Source organism: Hemibagrus wyckioides, linkage group LG03 (genome assembly GCF_019097595.1).
Source record: "Hemibagrus wyckioides isolate EC202008001 linkage group LG03, SWU_Hwy_1.0, whole genome shotgun sequence".
Lineage (NCBI taxonomy): Eukaryota > Metazoa > Chordata > Actinopteri > Siluriformes > Bagridae > Hemibagrus > Hemibagrus wyckioides.
In genome coordinates, this window is record NC_080712.1 from 26,508,682 (window position 1) to 26,528,254 (window position 19,573).

Consider the following 19,573-nt stretch of genomic DNA (forward strand, 5'->3'; position numbering starts at 1 on the left):
CCATAATTGCACGGTTGCTTGTCAGCACCTCTATGTCAGTATGCGTCATCTCACTCGGCCTGATGGGAAGAGATGCCCACCCCCACCCCAGTGATTCAGCCCTCCATTTCCATGGCTTAAAGTACAGCAGGAAAACTTTAACAATGCAAACAAACAGAGACATCTCTCAATTTTTTTCCACTTATTGACATAGGCACAGTATACAGCGCACACACACACTCACTTACACACGATGGGCATGACTGGTGGCTCAGGAAGGCATCAGCATTAATAAAATGTCATTATAATCAGCTAGGGGCACTGCATCTTCTAAATTATTGACATTTCCACAGAACATGATGTCTAAACATAAGGGCATGTTACCAGGTTAGAGTTCTGTCCAAGCACTGACCTTCATTAGTATGTGTTTAATTTGTTTGAACATAACTACATCTAGAACCTTAACACAGTGAAACATTCACACTGGGGATAAGAGCATTATTTTCTACTATAGCTCTATACAAACTCCTTTTTAGGCAGTTTTGTCTGATTTAATCCTGTTGACCTGAACCGAAAAATCAGACAGTGAACATATTTATATTTTCATCAAGAAGTGAATGGATGTGTCTGCTTTTAAGAAATCTACAGAATTTACCAACACAATCAGTTTGGTCCTCTCACAAATTCCAGGCAGGTATGGAAATGGAGGCACTTCCTGTCCCCTCAGACAGCTGCTGAGCCACGCAAATACACAGGGCACTTCGCCATTCAGGTACGTCGGCCAGCTCATCAACTCCATCTGAGCTTTAGAGACACACACACACGCACACAGAAGGTTCAGTTAGACAGTAACAACTGCAGCACTGCCTACCCCCTCAAACCTGTAACACTGAGAATAACCCATCTTGGCTGGTTGATTCATTGTTAACTCAATGGAGATGCCTTGCTGCTAATGAGGGGACCCCAAGCCATTGATCAGGTGCTTACCCTGATCTATCTTGCAGGTTTCCTTGAAGCTTTTGATGAATGAGGGGTAATCACGCCAGTACAGATCAATGTATTCCTCCTGCTGCAGGTCCCTAATGAAATGAGGAGGGCAGGAGGATTAGTGGAAGTTGCTGTCTGATCAGGTTGTTCATGAGGGTCAGGTGATCAATATGTAGACTGATTATGAAACCATACTTAGTTGGAGCACGTAGTAGTTTTATTTTTTTATTTTTTTTTACAAGGACGATGGCTACATGCCAGAATATTCTATGATATCGGTAATTGCTTTAAGTTTCCTCATTCCTTACCCTAGCAAATATTTTGCCTTTGTATTGATTCTATACATTTCAACAACCCATGAAAACTACAGCATTAGCCAAGTGACTCCTAAAATCCTTTAATCGTTAAACATTTAAACAAGCACATCGCAAAAACTGTGTCCTTAATAAAGCAGGGTTCTTGGGACAAAAGCGCAAAATGGATAAGAGGGGGGCTTCCAGCCTACACACTGTTGCCCACTAGAACTTACAATAGGACCCACTCAAGCTTGTGTTTATGTTGAACACAAAAGCAAGCTCTTGACATTTTTTCCATAACAATTAGGCAAGATCGCTCATCTGACCATTCCGACCTTAACTGAAATGGCAAAGCATTTTACTCACCCCACCATTTTAATTCAATAACTACTCTTATTGTTCGGAAAAGTATGGAATATTCGATATTTACAGCAATGGCTAAGTTGTTGTACCTAGCCATCTGTTGAAGGAGGCCCACGAGGGCACGGGCGCCGCTACGCTGGAGCTCGTCCAGTTTTAAGTCCTCATACAGCAGATGGAGCACATAGAAAAGTGCTGGGATGTGGGTGAAGAGCAGAGCTGAGGGCTCCAGCCCTGCTGCTGGCCCGCTCTCATCCATGATACCAGCAGACACTTCTGCATGCAGACCAGACATGCCTGGGGCTGGATATACGGACACTTGGCTGTGGTAGTCTGAGCTACAGAGGTATGTCCAGTCCTTGATGGAGAATAAACAATGGAATATGCTTGAATGTTACAGTGAGATGTGTTACATGGAGAAAAGTGTACAGTGATTGCCTGCTCTGTGTTACAGTAGCTCAAAACAGCATCTCACTCAATTCAATCTTTTCCCAAATAGTAGACAGGTGAGTTCCAAAAGCAGGTGTATTTTAATCAAAACTTTATTCAATTATATAATCAATTAGGTCTTATTTATCTGATCTTATTTGAATGATTTTTTTAATTTGGTCCCTCTGTTTAGAACACTTACTTCATCAGACCCCGTATCTGCTGGACGTGCCTTCTTAGGGGCAATTACCGGTGAGAGGGGCACTTCAAAATGGAGCTGTGGAGGAACACACTTAGAAGTCAAGACCTCCGCCGCACGCATTGCCATGACGCAATTAAACTAATAATAGCAGCCATTTCATATAACCCTCAACATCATAGACACAAACATTACTGACATTTCGCGTCCACGACAGCCGCTCCGTGTTGTAGCCCATCAGTGTCATCAAGCATGTGACAAACAGATTCCACTCCTGATGCATGCTGGGCCCTCCGGGAGCATTGTAGATATTGTACCACTTTACCAGCACCTTCATAGCTGTGTCTTTGGGCAGAATGAACCGAATGGCTTGCAGGCATCGTTTCACTGAAAACAGACAGGGCGTTAGTAATTTAACAAATTTAATCCACACTGTTCAGTACACATAACGCAACCTTCAAATCTCAATAAAAAAGCGAGGCGGTGAAAGGTTTAAGTTGAGCAGGTTCCAATCAGAGGAGGCAGCAGATTGAAAAGAAAGCAGCTGAGGTATGATGAAATGAACAGTGCTTGATTTGAGTAGGTGGAAAAAGATAGTGGGGGAAATGGTAATAAAAATTTTTTTAAAAAAAGATAAAATAGATGAGGGTCTTTGCCAATAGGGGATTTATAGGGGACTGTTCAGTAAACAGAGGTGGCCCACAGAATCCATGCTGAAGGCAGGAGGGCAATAGGATTAACTGTAGCAGCAAAACGTATTGAGGATTTACCCTAGATCAAAATTGAGTTCCATAAAATGTGAAAATCTGTTTTCTATGTGTGCATGTACATTATTAATAATACATAATCATAAAAATGGAAATGGTCTAAACAAAATGGGCTATACAAAAGATTGTATAATGTTGAAAGTAAAGATGGAGCACAACCAAAGCACGTATTCATTATTTATCAGCCTAAATGAAAAGAAATTGCATTAATTTCAACGCTCAAACATACAACACGTTATCTATGCGCAAGAGGCAATTAGGCTCCTAATGAATCTGCCAGTATCTTAATTGGCAAATAAACTCCAAAAGGTCAAAACAAAGCTGGTTAAAATGTCACTTTATTAGAAGTAGGAGTCCTTTCTTCCTAAACCAGATGCCCTAATAAAGAAGGACACACAGGTCATGATATGCCATCATTTTTGAGGAAGAAGAGGTCATGTCATAACTAAAAGCCAATTAGTGAAATCATACAAGAGACAACAAAACACTATGCTATAACAGACAACGTGACTCCTATATCCTATATTTCTGGGGTATTTTCTAATTCTGTAGGAATTACACAATATGCATCAAGGGCATTTAAAACAACAGCATTTAAAATTCATGCTCCAAGGCTAGAAAATGTGAGGGCGTCAGTGATGATGCGCAGTGATGTGATTGAGCACAAAATGCAGGACCAGGGATGCAATCTAATACATAATCTCATAAGTGCCTGTGACAAGCGTGTGTGTGTGTGTGTGTGTGTGTGTGTTTTCTAACCCAGCTCTGATGTAGCCACTTCAGGAATGGTGATCCTCAGCATTGAGCCATTGCTCAGCTCCTGAATCAGAAAAAGTAGCAAAAAGAACAAATTCTATCCAATCCATATAGAAGAGGTAAAACAGGTGACAGAAAAATCTATGAAAACAATCCAGTCACAAACCAAAAGACCTAAAGCTATGTTATAAGAGCTTTTATAAAAGCCATTCAAATGGCATGTCAGGCAAAATCCATAAAGATGGTTGTGACAGGTCTAAAAGTAAAATACTCCTGGCAGTAAAACATGCTTTAGCAGTCTTGACAAATCAGGCCCTGCAGACAGAACACGGAGCTGACTAATTATGTCAACATCGTGACAGATTACTGGTGCTCCAGGATGAGCATGCACACACAATCGCACAATTTTCCTTCTATAATGTTAGCCTGGACATCAGAAACAAAGGACTGTTATCAGCTTTGAGGAAGAATATCATTGAAAAATGCAGCGATGCTAGAATTTCTAGAATTCTAACAATGCCACAGCCATTTTAGGCCATGGGTTAGGAAACACAGCATTCTTCTCAGCATACAATAGCCATTTGTGGTCATCTGTGGGCATATTTATCAGGAACATGGCAGTCAGCATCACAGTTCAAGAACACAAAGATATGGCCTGATCAGCGATTTGGCAAGATGGAATGGCTTCATGCCTCTAAGCAAGAATCTGGCCTTCGTAAGCACTGCATAAACAGTCTTTGTATATTAGTCATATTTATTGATAAGCAAGAAAACACTTTTCTACACCACTATACGTTGCTCAATCAAGACATTTTTATAAATGATTATTTTTCAGTCCACACATGTATAGAAAGTGCCATTTCAGTTGACTTCTATGGATGTTTCACTCACACACAAGGGAATAAAACGACAGAGATGACATGTAAAGCAAGTGCGGGGTGACACATGGGCTCTCATTTTACACGCCTCTAACACAGCTGGTACGGATTAAACCACTTAAAAGCATAAGTGTTCGCATATGGAGAAAAAATGCTTTTTAGAATTTAGAGGATTCAAAAGGGTACACAAATTTTAGAGCACTAACGCTTAATTAATATAAAATCCATTCATCTGTCTTTGCGGCTGTCAGTCACTGTTACGCAACTAGTATAACTAAACAACATAACTAGTGCCCATTTTTACTGCCATTGCTCCCAACCTTTGGTTATCTGGTTTCTTGCCCTATATCAATGGAATAGAATTGTGTTAGAGAGCGAGAGAGTACTGTTTGTGGGCTGACCAGTGTGAGACGGTTGCTGACTGGGTCTCGCAGGGCCTGGATATGTGGCGTTGCCTGCTGGAACAGAGAATCCTCTAGCCACGATGACTCATGATGCTGCACTGTTCTCATCTCTGACACCGGGGAAGGCATGTCGGACTAAAGGCCGTGGGAAGAGATGGGTGTGGGAGGTTTGAATAAAAAAACATGACACCATAGACTACAACAGTTACAAGGCATCAGACACAACTGTGACAGTGGTACAGAAATGGAAAAGCATCAGTCAGAAAAGCCACAGCCAGTGCAATTAGTGTAAAAGTTATCCTTCGTATTAAGTGATAAAATTTATTCAATTTGCTTTATAACTCCTTCCCTGTCAGCTTATACTGATGAGCATTTCGGTTTTGTCTTTGCCATTAAATCAATCTAATATAAATCACTGACGTTGTCTAGGTTAAGAAAAGAGCAAAGCTTTTCAATGGCATTGATTAACAAAGGTGCATTTGTTTTAAAAGGAACTCTAAATTTAAAAAGATCATTCTGCTGATCCAAACCTCCGACCTATGGTGTAAGCAGCAACTGCATTTATCAGACTATTAAATGTCTGCATGTCAGGACTTTTCCTGCTAGTCTTATTCAATTCATGACACAAACTGCTCGTAATAATGTTAAGGAGACTGTTGCCCTGGAAAGGTTACCCCCTTTATGTACCTCCTCAAGCCTGCTCATATGCTGGACGGTTGCTTTTGCTGGTGTGCTCACATTCTCCAGGGGGGCGTTTAAGTGCGGCAGGGTGTTTGGCAAACTGAAGGTTGGTGACAGAAGACCTGGGACAAACACTTTGCTCACCTAAGGAGAAAAGACACAATTGTATGTGAGCTTCATCTATGGACAGCCTCAGCTATGAAATCAGCTCCCCCAGCTGCAGGAGGACATGTTTGCAATACAAGCCTGTGTTTCACTACATAAACAGAGCCATAACTGTAAAACTTCTGTATGACCTCTGGGACTTGCCTATTCCAGCTATACAGAAACACTGAATGATTTAATGCCAGACGCAAAAAAAAAGCAGAAGCAGCATCGTCTAAATTACAGAGAAGTGCATAGAGAGTATTACAAACCCTTAGAGCAGTCTTCAAAACATGTACATTTCTGATAATATTTAGCTTCTTTGACAGGCTGTTGGGTCTAAGCAAAGGGCCTAAAGCAAAATTTTAGTATTGTCCTTCCCAATTAAAAGCATCAGAAAGCACTACTGAATTATGATGGTGATACATGATGACAGAACAAACGTAATCATCTTTTCTTTCATTACAAAAAAAAATAGTGAAGTTCCACTGCAAATTTGCAACACAATGTAATCTAATCTGTCAATATTGTTTCAGTGTAAGACCATGCATGGACTTTCATTGCTATATTAAGAGTTATTTTCATTCTTTGGCTTTTGATTCATTATGTACTGCTGTTACTGTCATTGTCTATGGATACTATATTTCTTACTGTAAACCACTTTGGGTTAGCCTCTTTTGTGTTAACTGTGCTCTATAAATAAAGTCTGTCTTACTTGATTGCGCAAACCTAGTATCCGCGGGAAAAAATCGGTTTAAAGCTAGCTCTGTTGAAATAAAAAGGAAAAGGATATGATAATAGTATAGTTGTTATGCTGATTCTCAGGCTCTGTAGGAATTATGGTTATAAAAAAAGAATAAAATGGATAACAATTCAGCTCATGACAAGTACTGGAAAGAGGAATTAAAAAAAATTTATTACTTAGTAATAAATTACAAAAACTAAGCTGTACATAGCTGTGGTCTAGCTGTGGTCTGTATTTCAGCATTGACACAGAGAACCTGGCTGTTTGTTTTTTATCTTGCAAAAGTAAGTGAGCCAGTTACTGCAGATATGCATCCTCTGTTCTATGGCTGCGGTGTATTTCTGTAGAGACAGTGTTAACAGAACAGCATTGTTTTAAACGAGACTAGAATTCATGTAGGTAGAAATACTTTTCGGATCGAGCTTTTCGGATAGAAGAATCATTTGGTGTGGCATTTAAATAAAGATTACTTAGCAGATTCTGTACCAGTAAGTGGGGACTATTATCTAGCTTTGACAACTACAGTTATGACTACAACACATTTACACATTTCACTCATTACTATTTTGGATGTGTTGTCATATTCATATAAGCAGCAATGTCAAATGCCATATTAAAATAATAAGCTTGCTGATGTAAATCTTGCTTCTGAACTGATTACGCCCCCGGATAAAGAGAAGTGTTAACAATTATAGATATCTATACACAATCAATCAGTACAGGATTCGTTGGAATTAATTTATATGGATAGACTTCATGACGTACACAGACAGAACGTTGGAAGAACATGACACATAGATAAGCTCACCCGTGTGACTCCTGTGTACAACACCAAGCTGCCATTGGTTTCTAATACCAGCAAAGCATCTATGTTCTATAGAACAAGAATGAAAGTATTTAGAAATTAAAGACTCGGGGGTGGGGGCTGTAAGAAAAATAACATTACAACTCAATCCATTTTTTAATATGCATAATATACTACTAGGATATTTAGATTTGCTGAAACACAATAATATACATACATACACACACACACACACATATTATATATATATATATTCATTTATTTATTTATTTTTGTATGTATATATATATATATATATATATATATATATATATATATACACACAAACAAAAAGTTAAGGATATTTGGCTTTTAGGTGAAATTTATGGAAAATGTAAAAGTTCATGCTACAGTGATATTATATCATGAAAGTAGGGCATTTAAGTAGAAGCATGCAATGGTGATTTCCTCATCTCAAACAATTTATTGAAACAAAAGCCAACAACAGTGGTGGTTATACCACAACAAAAAAATGTCAATGTCTCAATAATTTGTCATGTGCCCTTGACCATCAATTACAGCTTGACAACGACGTCTCATGCTGTTCACGAGTCGACTTATTGTCTGTTGAGGCATGGCATTCCACTCTTCTTGAAGGGCGGCCCTCAGGTCATTGAGGTTCTGGGGTGCAGGGTTACGAGCCTCTACACGGCGACTCAGCTGATCCCATAGGTTTTCTATGGGATTCAGGTCTGGAGAAAGTGCAGGCCACTCCATTTGAGGTACCCCAGCCTCCAGCAGCCGTTCCCTAATGATGCGACCTCGATGAGCTGGAGCATTGTCATACATGAAGATGAAATTAGGCCTGTATTGTTCATGCAGGGGCACAATGACTGGATTAATGATGTTATTCAGGTAGTATTGGCTTGTCACTGTACCATTCACAAGATGTAGGGCAGTTCTGTATTGAGTAGACACACTTGCCCAGACTGTAACACCACCACACCACAGTGGCTGATGCATAGCGCTCTCCAACATTGTTGGCGGCCATCATTTCTGCTCAATGTGAATCGACTTTCATCAGAGAACAGCACTGAGGCCCACTGGTCCCTCGTCCAGCTTAAATGCTCCCTGGCCCGACGCCTGTGCCTGGTGGTGTGGTTACTTGGGTGCCTCTCATCTCCCTTAAATGTGCCTGGAGTTGAGTGGCATTCATCAATCGGTTCTGCAGGGCACTGTTCACAATGAAGCGGTCATCAACGTGGGATGTGGCTAAAGGACGTCCACTTATATGCCTTTCTGTGACTCTTCCAGTCTCTCTGTATCTCTGTCGCAACCTGCTGATGACACTCTTTGACACTCTAAGCTCAGTGGCCACTTCCCTCTGAGAACATCCTGTTTGAAGCCTCGCAATGGTGAGGTACTGTTGATCAATTGTTAGGTGTCGTCTTGGTCTCATGATGTCAAAATGTGAACAGCATGATGAAGAGGACTGTTTAAACACCAATTCTAATTGAACCAGAACATTTATTGGTCGATTCATGGATCAAACACCAGTTGTGAATTTTGCCGTTAAGCACCTTGTTAGAAAACAGTAAGTTATGCAAAAAGTACTGAAACACTGAACAGTTGGACATGTGCATTCAAAAGTGTAGAGAAGGTCAAATTAAGTTCACCTGTAAAGGTTATAGTGCATTTTAGGTGCATCCTGAAATTTCACCCGAAAGCTGAATATCCTTAACTTTTTGTGAGTAGTGTAAATATATATATGTATGTGTGTATATATATTAGGGCTGCCAAAATTAACGTGTTAATAATGCGTTAATGCAAATTCATTTTAACGGCACAAATTTTATTAACGCGCGATTAACACAGCGCACATTTTCTTTTGACCCTTGGCCTTGCCCGTAGTTTGGGAAATGGGAAATGCAGCAGCAAACCGAAACTGAGAAAGAAAAACGTCTTCTTTATATATAAAACGATGTCTGATGGTTCTGTCGACAAGACAAAGTCTGCATTTATTGTGGATGTGAATTAAGTCATCACCGCAGCATGTCGAGTTTAAAATATCACTTGATGGCGAAGCATACAGCTGATACAGAGAGCTCTCCTGCCCCTCTTCAAAGGCAGACAACACTAGATTGTTTTCAGCGGAGATGTAATGTGAACCTGTGTTTTTTCTATGTTCTTTACTTCATGTGTTTAATAGTCATGAGCAAGTTATTTGAAAAACATGTCTATGTTATTTATGCTCTATATTTAAGGTGGTTTCAGTAATAAATGTTCACTTTGCAGGTTTAGAAGAAGTGATCTGAAAATGTTAACAGGCTTGTCTAAGTAAATAGCTCAGTGCAAAGAAAGAAGTAATTGTTTTCTGTTCTTTTTTTCATATGTTTAATCTAGTCTTCATGCTCTATGTTGAATATGGTTTCACTTATAATAAACAACATACATTTTAATATTTGTCCATGCCCATGTTGATTAGAGTATTAAAAACAAAAAAAGTATTAATTTAAGGTACATTTAGAATGGATAGAAATGTGCAATTAAGTTGCGATTAATCACGAGTTAACTCATGACAATCATGCGATTAATCGCGATTAAATATTTTAATCGATTGACAGCCCTTATATATATATATAATTCACTTGCTGCCTAATATATCCCACCCACTAACAGGTGCCATGATGAGGAGATAATCAGTATTATTCACTTCACCTCTCACTGGCCATAATGTTATGCCTGATTGGTGTATATTTCTGCATATATCTTTTATTTCCGATCATTTCAACAATTTTCGCATTCGTTGCCTTGGGCTCGTTTCCTTACCTCCAATGGTGCCGCATCTTTGGCAGGAATGGAGGTAACTGATACAAATATAAGCTGGGAAGTTTCACTGCTTTCAAGAAATTTGACACACCTGGAAGAAGAACCCGAAAATAGACAAGAAATCTGTGTAAAAGCTAAAACCAGAACTATTTTTTTATGGACTATCTAAGAAGCAAGCATAAGTGAAATTTTTAACATCACAAACAAGAAGAAGGTAAAGGATTCTGAAATAATGGCAGGGAAGTGAGTGTATGCTCACCTGAGCTGCTGGTGAGATTCAACCAGGAAGCACAGATATCTGTTCTCACACAGGTCAGAAGTAATGAACACTTTGGATGCCTGGCAGCTCTTCTCCCTAAGCAAGTATATGAATTCAGAGAATATAATGATAATATGATTATAATGAGATCCTTTAAATCATAAGCTCACTTTAAATATTCTTTACAGAAACCACTTAAACAAAATAAGACAGAGGAGTCAAAATATTAATAAAAGAAGAAAAATAAAGGTCAATGACAGGAATGCACACATTATAGGGCACATGAACTGGACTCTATTCACTGCATGAACAGATGTGTTGTGATTTGATTGAAATAGAGATCACCAAGACTAATACACAGCTTGTTAAATCTATTATGTTGACTATACAGTTTTGTCTTTTAATCTCTCATCACAATGAGTTGGCTCGAATATTGTTTACAGAAAACGAACCTAGAGGCGTCCATATTTTTCCCCACTCTGTAGCTCGAAGGCACAAAGGTCATAAATGACTTTCAACTTCTGAGTCAAGTCGAGCGCTGCACAAGTGTGTGGGCTGGGGTACAGGGATGAATAAAGTCAGAAATGTACTGTGGTGCAAGACCGCAGGTGGCCTTGAAGGTTATTATAAGAACTCTTAATACAGAAAGGGACAGGTAACTGGAGCAGTTTACATAGCGTGGGTGGAACGTGGGCTGATTTTAGTGTGTCTGAGAACTGATTTGAATTTATTGTAATTAAGCATGAATTTTAGCATGAAAGCCAGTAGCCAAGGCAAGAAGTGATAAATGTATGATCTAGTGTTCAGCATGTTTGCTGTTATAGCAATATCTAGCAAAGGTGTAGGAAGGTAAATCTTTTTAAGTGAGCTAACATGAGAATCAAAATTAAGTTATGAGTCAAATAAGTGATATAAATTTTACAGATTGGTTTAGGATTAAATGTGGACTTTGATTTCAATACAGAGGTCAGACTGGCCACTAATAAGAGGCTGATCTTCTGTTTTGTCATTACTGAATAGAAGGGAACATTGTGGATACAGATGGTAAAAGTGAGGATGGAGAATGAGGAATAGCAGGGCTAGTATTTATATAGCTCTGATTTTCTTCTGCATAAGAGTGAAAACCAAAGCAATGACCAATTATGTGACAGAAGGGCAACCTACAAGGAAAACCCAGGTTCAGGTCTTGGACCTCTTTCTTATAATGTTTACCTTAGCACATAGATTCAGTGTTTGAATTTCTCATCACTTTATATTTAATCACAATACTTTTTAATTTTTAATTTTGTGAGATCACTGAGGTCATATGTAAAGCTACCTGAATTAGTTCTATATAAAAGTACTACAATCTGAAATATAAAAGTACTACAATCTGAGTTTCCTCAGTTTACAGCTAAGAATCAGAATAAGAGGTCAACCATTTTAGAACACAGCCTTCATAGCTTCTAACCTGTAGGAACTTGTGGTCTCTGTCCACAGCTGCTCGATGCAGAGGTCAGGCGGGATGGGCTCCATCTCAGGCACTGGGGCTGTTTCGTTCAGGGTGCTATTAGGGGATGTCAGCAGGCTATGTCCTCGGGCTGATGGTGAGTGGCATGACATGTTGAAGCGCTGTGCTCCTGTAAAAGAAGGTGCTGCCATGCCAGGGGAGTGGGCTCGGCTAATAAACAAGCACACACAGCAAAAGTAAAACACGTGCTGGAAACGCTGTTGCAACTAAATTATGCCTAGTTATAGTGATGCCTTTCAATTGGAGTTATAATTAGTGCTTCAATACGGAGAATCTACATTGGGACCGAAACACTTGATAGGATCTGACACATTACAAATATTAAATACTTATACACTACCAGTCAAAAGTTTGGACACACCTTTTAATTCAATGTTTTTTTATTTCTTTTCTACATTCTTGAACAATATTGGAGATTTCAAAACTATGAAATAACACACATGGACATAAGTAATCCAAATGTAATGACAACAAAAAACAGTCAGTTGTCTTTTTAAGACACTAAGGTCAGGTGTTCTGGAATAGTTCTTGCAAGAACAATATTGTCAAGTGCATTTGCAAAACCCATCAAGCACCATGATGAAGACCATCCCAGGAAAGCAAGACCAAAATTTACCTCTGCTGCAGAGGAGATGATCATTTAGAGTTACCAGCCTCAGAAATCACCAATTAACAGCACCATTAGAGCCGTTATGAAGGCTTTACAGAGCATCAGTAGCAGACATATCTCAATATCAACTGTTCAAACGAGATTATTGTGTATTTCGGCCGCCTTCAGCATTGTTTTACAATGTAGTAAGAAATAAACATCAGGAAAGACCATGGAATTAGAAGATGTGTCCAAACTTTTGACTGGTAATGTGTGTATGTATATGTATATATATATATATATATATATATATATATATATAAAAACATGCCATTACACTTTCTCACAACTTGTAGAGTGTAGGAAAAAGAATAACCGTCAGGAGGTGGTTTAAATGAGCTATACAGAGCATGTCTGACCTGAGAGCGGCCATGTTGGAGATACTGGGAGAGTGTGCACGGGAGTGCAATGCAGGTGACGCAGGCACACGGCTCTGGTTATGCAGGGCATGACAGTGCAGGGGCGAACCAGGGGAGTCTAGTCGGTTCATGCTCCTCAGATGGGGGCCGAGTAAAGTGGGTGCGGATGTGAGAGCCTGAGCCGGCCCATCCTGACTGGGAAACTTTAACACCATAGACTGCTCCTGCAGCATTTACATAGGCTTGTTAAGAGATATTTTCTTAAGTAAAAATAAATACAGCGTAAGTATTTCTGCTGTGTCAGAAAAAGTGTAACTACACACACACAAAAAAAAATTGTATATAATAGTTTTGTGTGTGTGGATTATCACAAATATTTTGCACTGCTATACATTTAAGTATAGAACTAAAAACAAGGTTTTACAGGAATGGTAAAGCTGAATCACTGTTACCTCTCGTGTGACTTTGCGCAAAGCCCAGATTGTATGACTACACTGCTGCATGTCATAGGTCATAATGATGGAGGGTTCTGCACAGGAGAACACCACACGAAAAGTGCGGTCGGATACATACTGCAGCCGCTGTGTCTCAATCAGCCCTGTCAGAGCCAGACAAATGGGTTAAACTCTTTCCAGATACAGTCTCCTCCGAAAATATTGGAATGTCAAAGCCAATTCTTTTGTTTTTTTTGCTATACACCAAAGACATTTGTTTTGAAACCAAACAACAAATATGACACAGTAGATCAGATTTTCTGATTTCATATCCTGCTATGACATTTTGATGTGTTGAAGTTTGAAAATTTTGTGACAGACCACACAATTTTCTGGGCAGCAAAAATATTAGAACATTTTCGTCAGTCACTATAGCTCATAAGAGAATGAACAGACTGCATCTCACCTGAAGACTTGCAGACAACAGGGGCTATTTCTTCCAGAGGGTGGAGCAAGCTAAAGAGGGTGGGCAGAGGCCCCCTGACCAGGGAAAAAGACAAAGCAATTAAAACATATACACACACAAATATTATCTCGCATTAATTAAATCCACAAGCCAGTGAGGGGAAATACTAAGAATTCAGTACCTTGAAAGGCTCAGTGGAGCAGCAGACACCACATTTGTGCGCTCAAAAAGCAATCCAAATTTAGTGGGCCACAAAAAGGAGACCTAAATTACATACGATCAAACTGTTACCATGGTAACATTGATACATCACGAGTTCCCATGCTAATTCTTACAAATGATTTTATTTAAAATATTGATTTCAGCATGAACATGACAATGAAGCAGTAGATCTGGAACAATTTACCTGAAATGGCAGTGGGGAAATGAAGTCCTTCCCACTCACAGAGTGTATATTCACACATGTTTTCTGAACAATGCAGACACTCTGTTCAACTGTCTCCTTTTCTGCAGATCAAATATAGAAAACAGCTCAATTGAAGCAACAGTTACATTCACAATTACAGGTACATGAAATATTCACTCTAGCCAACAATGTAAAAGGGGCTTACCCTCTTTCCGGGATTGGGGAACAGTGAAATTGCACCACAGGGCCTATATAAGAAGGATTATAATACAAGAGATAAGTTTCTAAAATAGACAGAATTTTATATATATAAAATGCATAAGGAGCAACACCAGTAGGCAATTTTGCCACTGCTATGCTCCCGTATCTATATCACTTCTCTACTCCTTAATATTATCACTGGTCAGTGGGTCAGGGGTTTGGTTAACTCACAAAATGACAGATGTATTTTCCAGGAGAAACTACTGTATATAGAGATGTGCATTTGGGTCATTTTCACAACTCAAACACAAAATGAAGGAGTTAAAAGTGGGAGAGCTCATATTCTTACACCATCAACAAAGCATAATGGCAGAAAGTCTGTGGGTGGTTCTATACTCTCACATCTTGCGTTGTAAAAGAAGTTAAATGTTAAAAGCTTATTAAAACATTATAACTGGCACCAGTATAACAGTCATTTGAAACTTGATTGGGGAAAATGGGTTGCCGCACACTAAGATTATTGCATCGAGCTCATAAACTTTATTTGGTCGTATATAGCGGTGATGCATGTTTATAATAATCTGACCTTTCTACAAAAGCAATTTGCACAAATAATAGTAATAAAGCACTGAAATGCAGCTATCTGTGCAGAAGGGAAGCAACATGAAACATTTAAAGGCTGAAAAAGCAAATAAATAATAAATTAATGAATTAAAAAAAAGAATTGGATTTATTGGTTTTATCTGACTACTGAAGGCATGGTCTGGAAAGCACTTGCAAGGATCAAGATCTCATCACCAAATGATTGTGTGGTTTGAGTGTTTAGGAGATGTGCACAGAATTTCCAAAACATTAGGTAGTGTTGCCATGGTGACATTACCAAGAACGGGACTTCACACCAAAATTGATAAAAAGACAAAAAGAAAACTTATCAGGAAGGCTGTCAAGAGCCTGAGTGCAACATTTAAGGAGCTGCTAGAGTATCTGACAAGAACTTCTGTCACTTCCTGCATGTGATAAAAGTCACATTCATTCTCATTTACGTATCTAAGGTAGTAGGGTGAGGTAGGGTGGCTAGACTGAAGCCCTTTCTTACGAAAATAAAAAACATCCTTGCTTACATTGTGCGACCCACCATGTTGTTATGTCTTATCAGACTTTTTGGCTCTAATTTTAAAAGATATGTTTGTCACAAAAATCAGACGGCTTATCATCCAAATGACACTAGCCTCAATGAAGCATGGTGGTGGCAGCGTCAAGCTATGTGCTGCTTCTCTTCAGCTGGGACTGGGGCACTATTCAAGAAAGAGGGAATCATGGTTAGCTCCAAATATGTATTTTGGCACAAAACCTGCAGACCAATGAATGGCCCATGTGATCCACTTGCAAACACATCTGGAGCATTTTCGCAAGGAAGAGTGGAATAAAAAGTCAAGTCAACAATATACTTATTTGGGAGACTTTTACCCACAAAGACTGAGAGCTGTATTAGAAACAAAAGATGTTTTCAAGAAAGTTTTCCTTCATAAAACTTTTATCTATTCGACGCATTTCAAGATTTGTTTACTTTTTTACATCACAAAAACCTGCTATTTTAACATGAATGTGTAGATTTTGTATATTCACTGTATTAAAACAAATATATCAGCTGCCTTTGTGGTTTTTCCCCTACCATGGCAAAAAAAAAATTCAAATGTATTACTATTATGTCCAATTCTTCATTTAAAGCATCCATGTTAATAGACACTCACTGAGCACCTAACTTTGCTCTCAAAACAGCCTCAGTTCTGCATGACATGGATTCCCCAAAAAGTTGAAATTCAGCTTTACATCACTTCCACCAGCCAGGACTTTTGACACATCTTCATCTGTATAGTTTTAGTGAGTCTATACCCACTGCAGCCTGAGCTTTCTGTTCTCAGCTAACAGAAGCAATTCTTGTGCATTCGTAGATGCTTTTCTGGTCACTTAAATTGCATAGCATTTCTTTTAGCTCAAAGCAGTCTGGCCAATTGTGTTGATTTCTCTCATTAACAAGGTGTTTCTGTCCACAGAACATCTGCTCACTGGATGTCATATTTTTAATGCACCATTCTGAGTAAAGTCTAGACCATTTTGTGTGTAAAAATCCCTGGAGATCAACAGTTAAAGAAATACTGAAACCCTTCTGTCAGGCACCAACAACCATGCCACAGTCAAACTCTAACATCACATTTTTCCCCATTTTGATGGTTGATGTAAATATTACTCAAAGCTGCTGGTGTGTATCTGCATGATTTTATACATGCTCAGCCTCCACACAACTGGCTGATTAGATAACTGCATGACAGTGTAGGTGTACATGTGTTCCTAAGATGTGCTCCAAATTTGATTATTTGCTTCCATAGTACTGATACCTGCAGAACTGGGCTGTCCACAGTGAAAGACTTGTACACATATGAAGCTTGACTTTTGGTCCCACGGCTCCAGATGACCATTTGTCCGGCCACGTACAGCTCCTCTTCATACTCTGCTTCATCAGACATTGCAGGTGAGCTTTTCCTGAGCTGCCAGGACTCCTGCTGGAAAAAAGAAATCAATGTAAACTGAGGGAATATTTCACAAGACATCTGTCTGTCTGTGCTGTACAATAAATTGTTGTGGTTCCTACCATCTGTCAATAGAAATTATATGAATTTCTCATCCTACAGATGTCGCACAATGTTCTCAAACAGCAACTCCGAGGTGAATGAGGTGTGTGAGAGCAGAGATATCCGTGCTTGAATGAAGGAATTGTGTAGTGTTGGTGAAGAATGCCACCTACTTTCTCTCTCTCCTGGAGGCTGACCTCCTGCAAGGAACCCACCAGGCCGGCCGTTCCATCAGAGCACCAGAGCTCGGGGGCAGGCTGCAGCTGGCGCAGCTGAAGGTTCACGGCGCTTGGGTGGCGTTGGCAATGCCCACGGCCGAACGGGACAAACGGCTGCAGTTCCCCAGCGGCTATCATCATGGCAGCTCTCTCTTCATGCACGTTCGACATGAGTCCCCAATATCAGCATTTTATTTCTGTGTGTGGGAAGAGTTTATATTTTCATATGATCAGACAAATAACTTTCCTTGTGTTTTGTTTTTTTTCTTTCTGCTTCAGCATGCCACTCTTCTTCTAATGAAGATAAATGATAAATACTGTTAATGTTAGAGACTTCCCTAGGGTGTTTTTTTTTAATTGACTAATTAGTACCAGGCAACACAGTGACACAGCCGGTAGCATTGCTACCTCACATGCCATTCAAAAATTCTCTGGAGTTCCTGTTCCAGGTTTTGTGGAGTTTCTGTGCGGGTTTCTTCCTGTTTCCTCCTACTACCCAAAGCCATGACTGTAGGTAGACTGGTTAAAACAGATGTGATCGTCAGTGTGCATGGTAGCCTGGGATAGAACAGCATATCTCCTAGGATTTATCCTCACACAAATGTTTCAAATCATTTGATTGAGTTACAAAGACTATTCACTTAGATCAAAGTCCCTTTTAAAAAGAATCAACAAAATAGTGATTTCCTTGATGGAAACATTTTTAAAAAATTCCTAACTCGTATTCTCAGGTTTTAGCAGGTACACTATATTGCACTATAAAAGTTTTGGGAAGTCTGCCTTTACATGCACATGAACGTAATATGGAGTTGGCCTGACCTTTGCAGCTATAACAGCTTCAACCCTTCTGGGAAGGCTTTCCACAAGGTTTAGGAGTGTGTTTATGGGAATTTTTGACCATTCTTCTAGAAGCACATTTGTGAGGTTGGGCACTGATGTTAGACAATTAGGCCTGGCTCACAATCTCTGCTCTAATTCATCTTAAAGGTGTTCTATCAGGTTGAGGTCAGGACTCAAGTTCCTCCACACCAAACTAATTCATCCATGTCTTTATGAACCCACAAAGTTGGGATCATGAAATTGTCCAAAATGTCTTGGTATGTTGAAACATTAAGAGTTCCTTTCACTGTAACTAAGCTGCCGAGCCCAACCCCTGAATTCAATGATTTGGAGGGGTGTCCCAAAACATTTGGCAATATAGTGTTTTTTTAAGCCATTTTCACAGGTTGATTTATTTAGTTATTTATTTGATTGGAGACTTATGCCTTATGCTCACGACCAATGAAACATCCAACACACCTATAAAGTTCCCAGCATGCACTGCATCCAGCTCAGTCTCCTCATAATGTGGTATGTTATGTGTAGGTCTGCATACATTCCTAGTTACTGTTACTATTTTAAAAGTTGTCTATGACAATATATTAAAAAAAAAATAACGACAGGTTTTGACGTACAGGTGGAAGCAATGTGTATGGAAATGTAAGGAAATACATGTTTTAACACTGCTGTGCTAAAAACGTATCGTATGACGTCATGTTTAAACAGCAGGTCTGAAGCTGGACTTATCTAGAGATTTTTGAGATTGGTCATTTGGCCTGTTTTCTGTCACGGAGACCTGGCAACCCAGTGGAAAACATTCCTTGGAAAAGAAGGTTTTAGTATATTAGGGTAATTTATTTGCGGGGGTGGGGGGGAAGCGTCTTCTCCCAGCTGTGATAATATTACACTGTATTCGCAAACGAGCAGATTTCTTTTTATTTTACAAAAACAGGCGTGATGCTACTTAGCATACTAGCTAGTAAATTAGCCTCAAGCTGTTATTTTTGACAGGTCGTTTTTAATAAACCGTTATGTATGTCTCACATGCACTAACAAATAACTTGGAATGAAACCTGCACGTGACTCTGGTCCAGATGTTCTGGCTTTAGAGACACACCGGCATTTTTATCAAGACAAACTAGCGACTATTAGCAAGCATGCTACCCAGCTATAACAGACCTGGTAATAAGGAATAGTCTGGCTCTTGTCTTGGAGTCCCGTCTTTTCTTTCAATGGATGTCACCGGAATGTACTAGCCGTTACACCGGCAATGAAACAAACTAAAATTATTGATAAGCAGTGAAAATGTAGTAATAACACACTTTCAAAAGAACGCGGACATCTTTGCAATCCCGTGAACCTTTGCACCGAGAGCAGCCAATCA

General features: G+C 39.4%; 1 protein-coding gene across 2 annotated transcripts in view; it reads right to left on the reverse strand.

Moving 5' to 3' along the window:
• anapc1 (anaphase promoting complex subunit 1) overlaps positions 1-19,573 on the reverse strand; it is a 40,203-nt gene extending 20,630 nt beyond the window's left edge. Inside the window, exons 1-21 of one of the 2 annotated variants that reach the window (XM_058386155.1) lie at positions 19,369-19,573; positions 17,326-17,567; positions 16,919-17,080; positions 14,527-14,569; positions 14,322-14,422; positions 14,097-14,179; positions 13,916-13,989; positions 13,468-13,613; positions 13,016-13,239; positions 11,948-12,157; positions 10,498-10,593; positions 10,239-10,329; positions 7,434-7,499; positions 5,743-5,880; positions 5,053-5,190; positions 3,777-3,837; positions 2,450-2,637; positions 2,254-2,328; positions 1,715-1,980; positions 967-1,058; positions 635-783 (exon numbers count right to left, since the gene is read on the reverse strand). In XM_058386155.1, the coding sequence (XP_058242138.1) occupies positions 635-783; positions 967-1,058; positions 1,715-1,980; positions 2,254-2,328; positions 2,450-2,637; positions 3,777-3,837; positions 5,053-5,190; positions 5,743-5,880; positions 7,434-7,499; positions 10,239-10,329; positions 10,498-10,593; positions 11,948-12,157; positions 13,016-13,239; positions 13,468-13,613; positions 13,916-13,989; positions 14,097-14,179; positions 14,322-14,422; positions 14,527-14,569; positions 16,919-17,080; positions 17,326-17,541 (2,619 nt within the window). In that variant the 5' untranslated portion in view covers positions 17,542-17,567; positions 19,369-19,573. Of the gene's footprint in view, positions 1-634; positions 784-966; positions 1,059-1,714; positions 1,981-2,253; positions 2,329-2,449; positions 2,638-3,776; positions 3,838-5,052; positions 5,191-5,742; positions 5,881-7,433; positions 7,500-10,238; positions 10,330-10,497; positions 10,594-11,947; positions 12,158-13,015; positions 13,240-13,467; positions 13,614-13,915; positions 13,990-14,096; positions 14,180-14,321; positions 14,423-14,526; positions 14,570-16,918; positions 17,084-17,325; positions 17,568-19,368 lie in introns of both variants that reach the window. The other variant, XM_058386154.1, reaches the window with a different exon arrangement.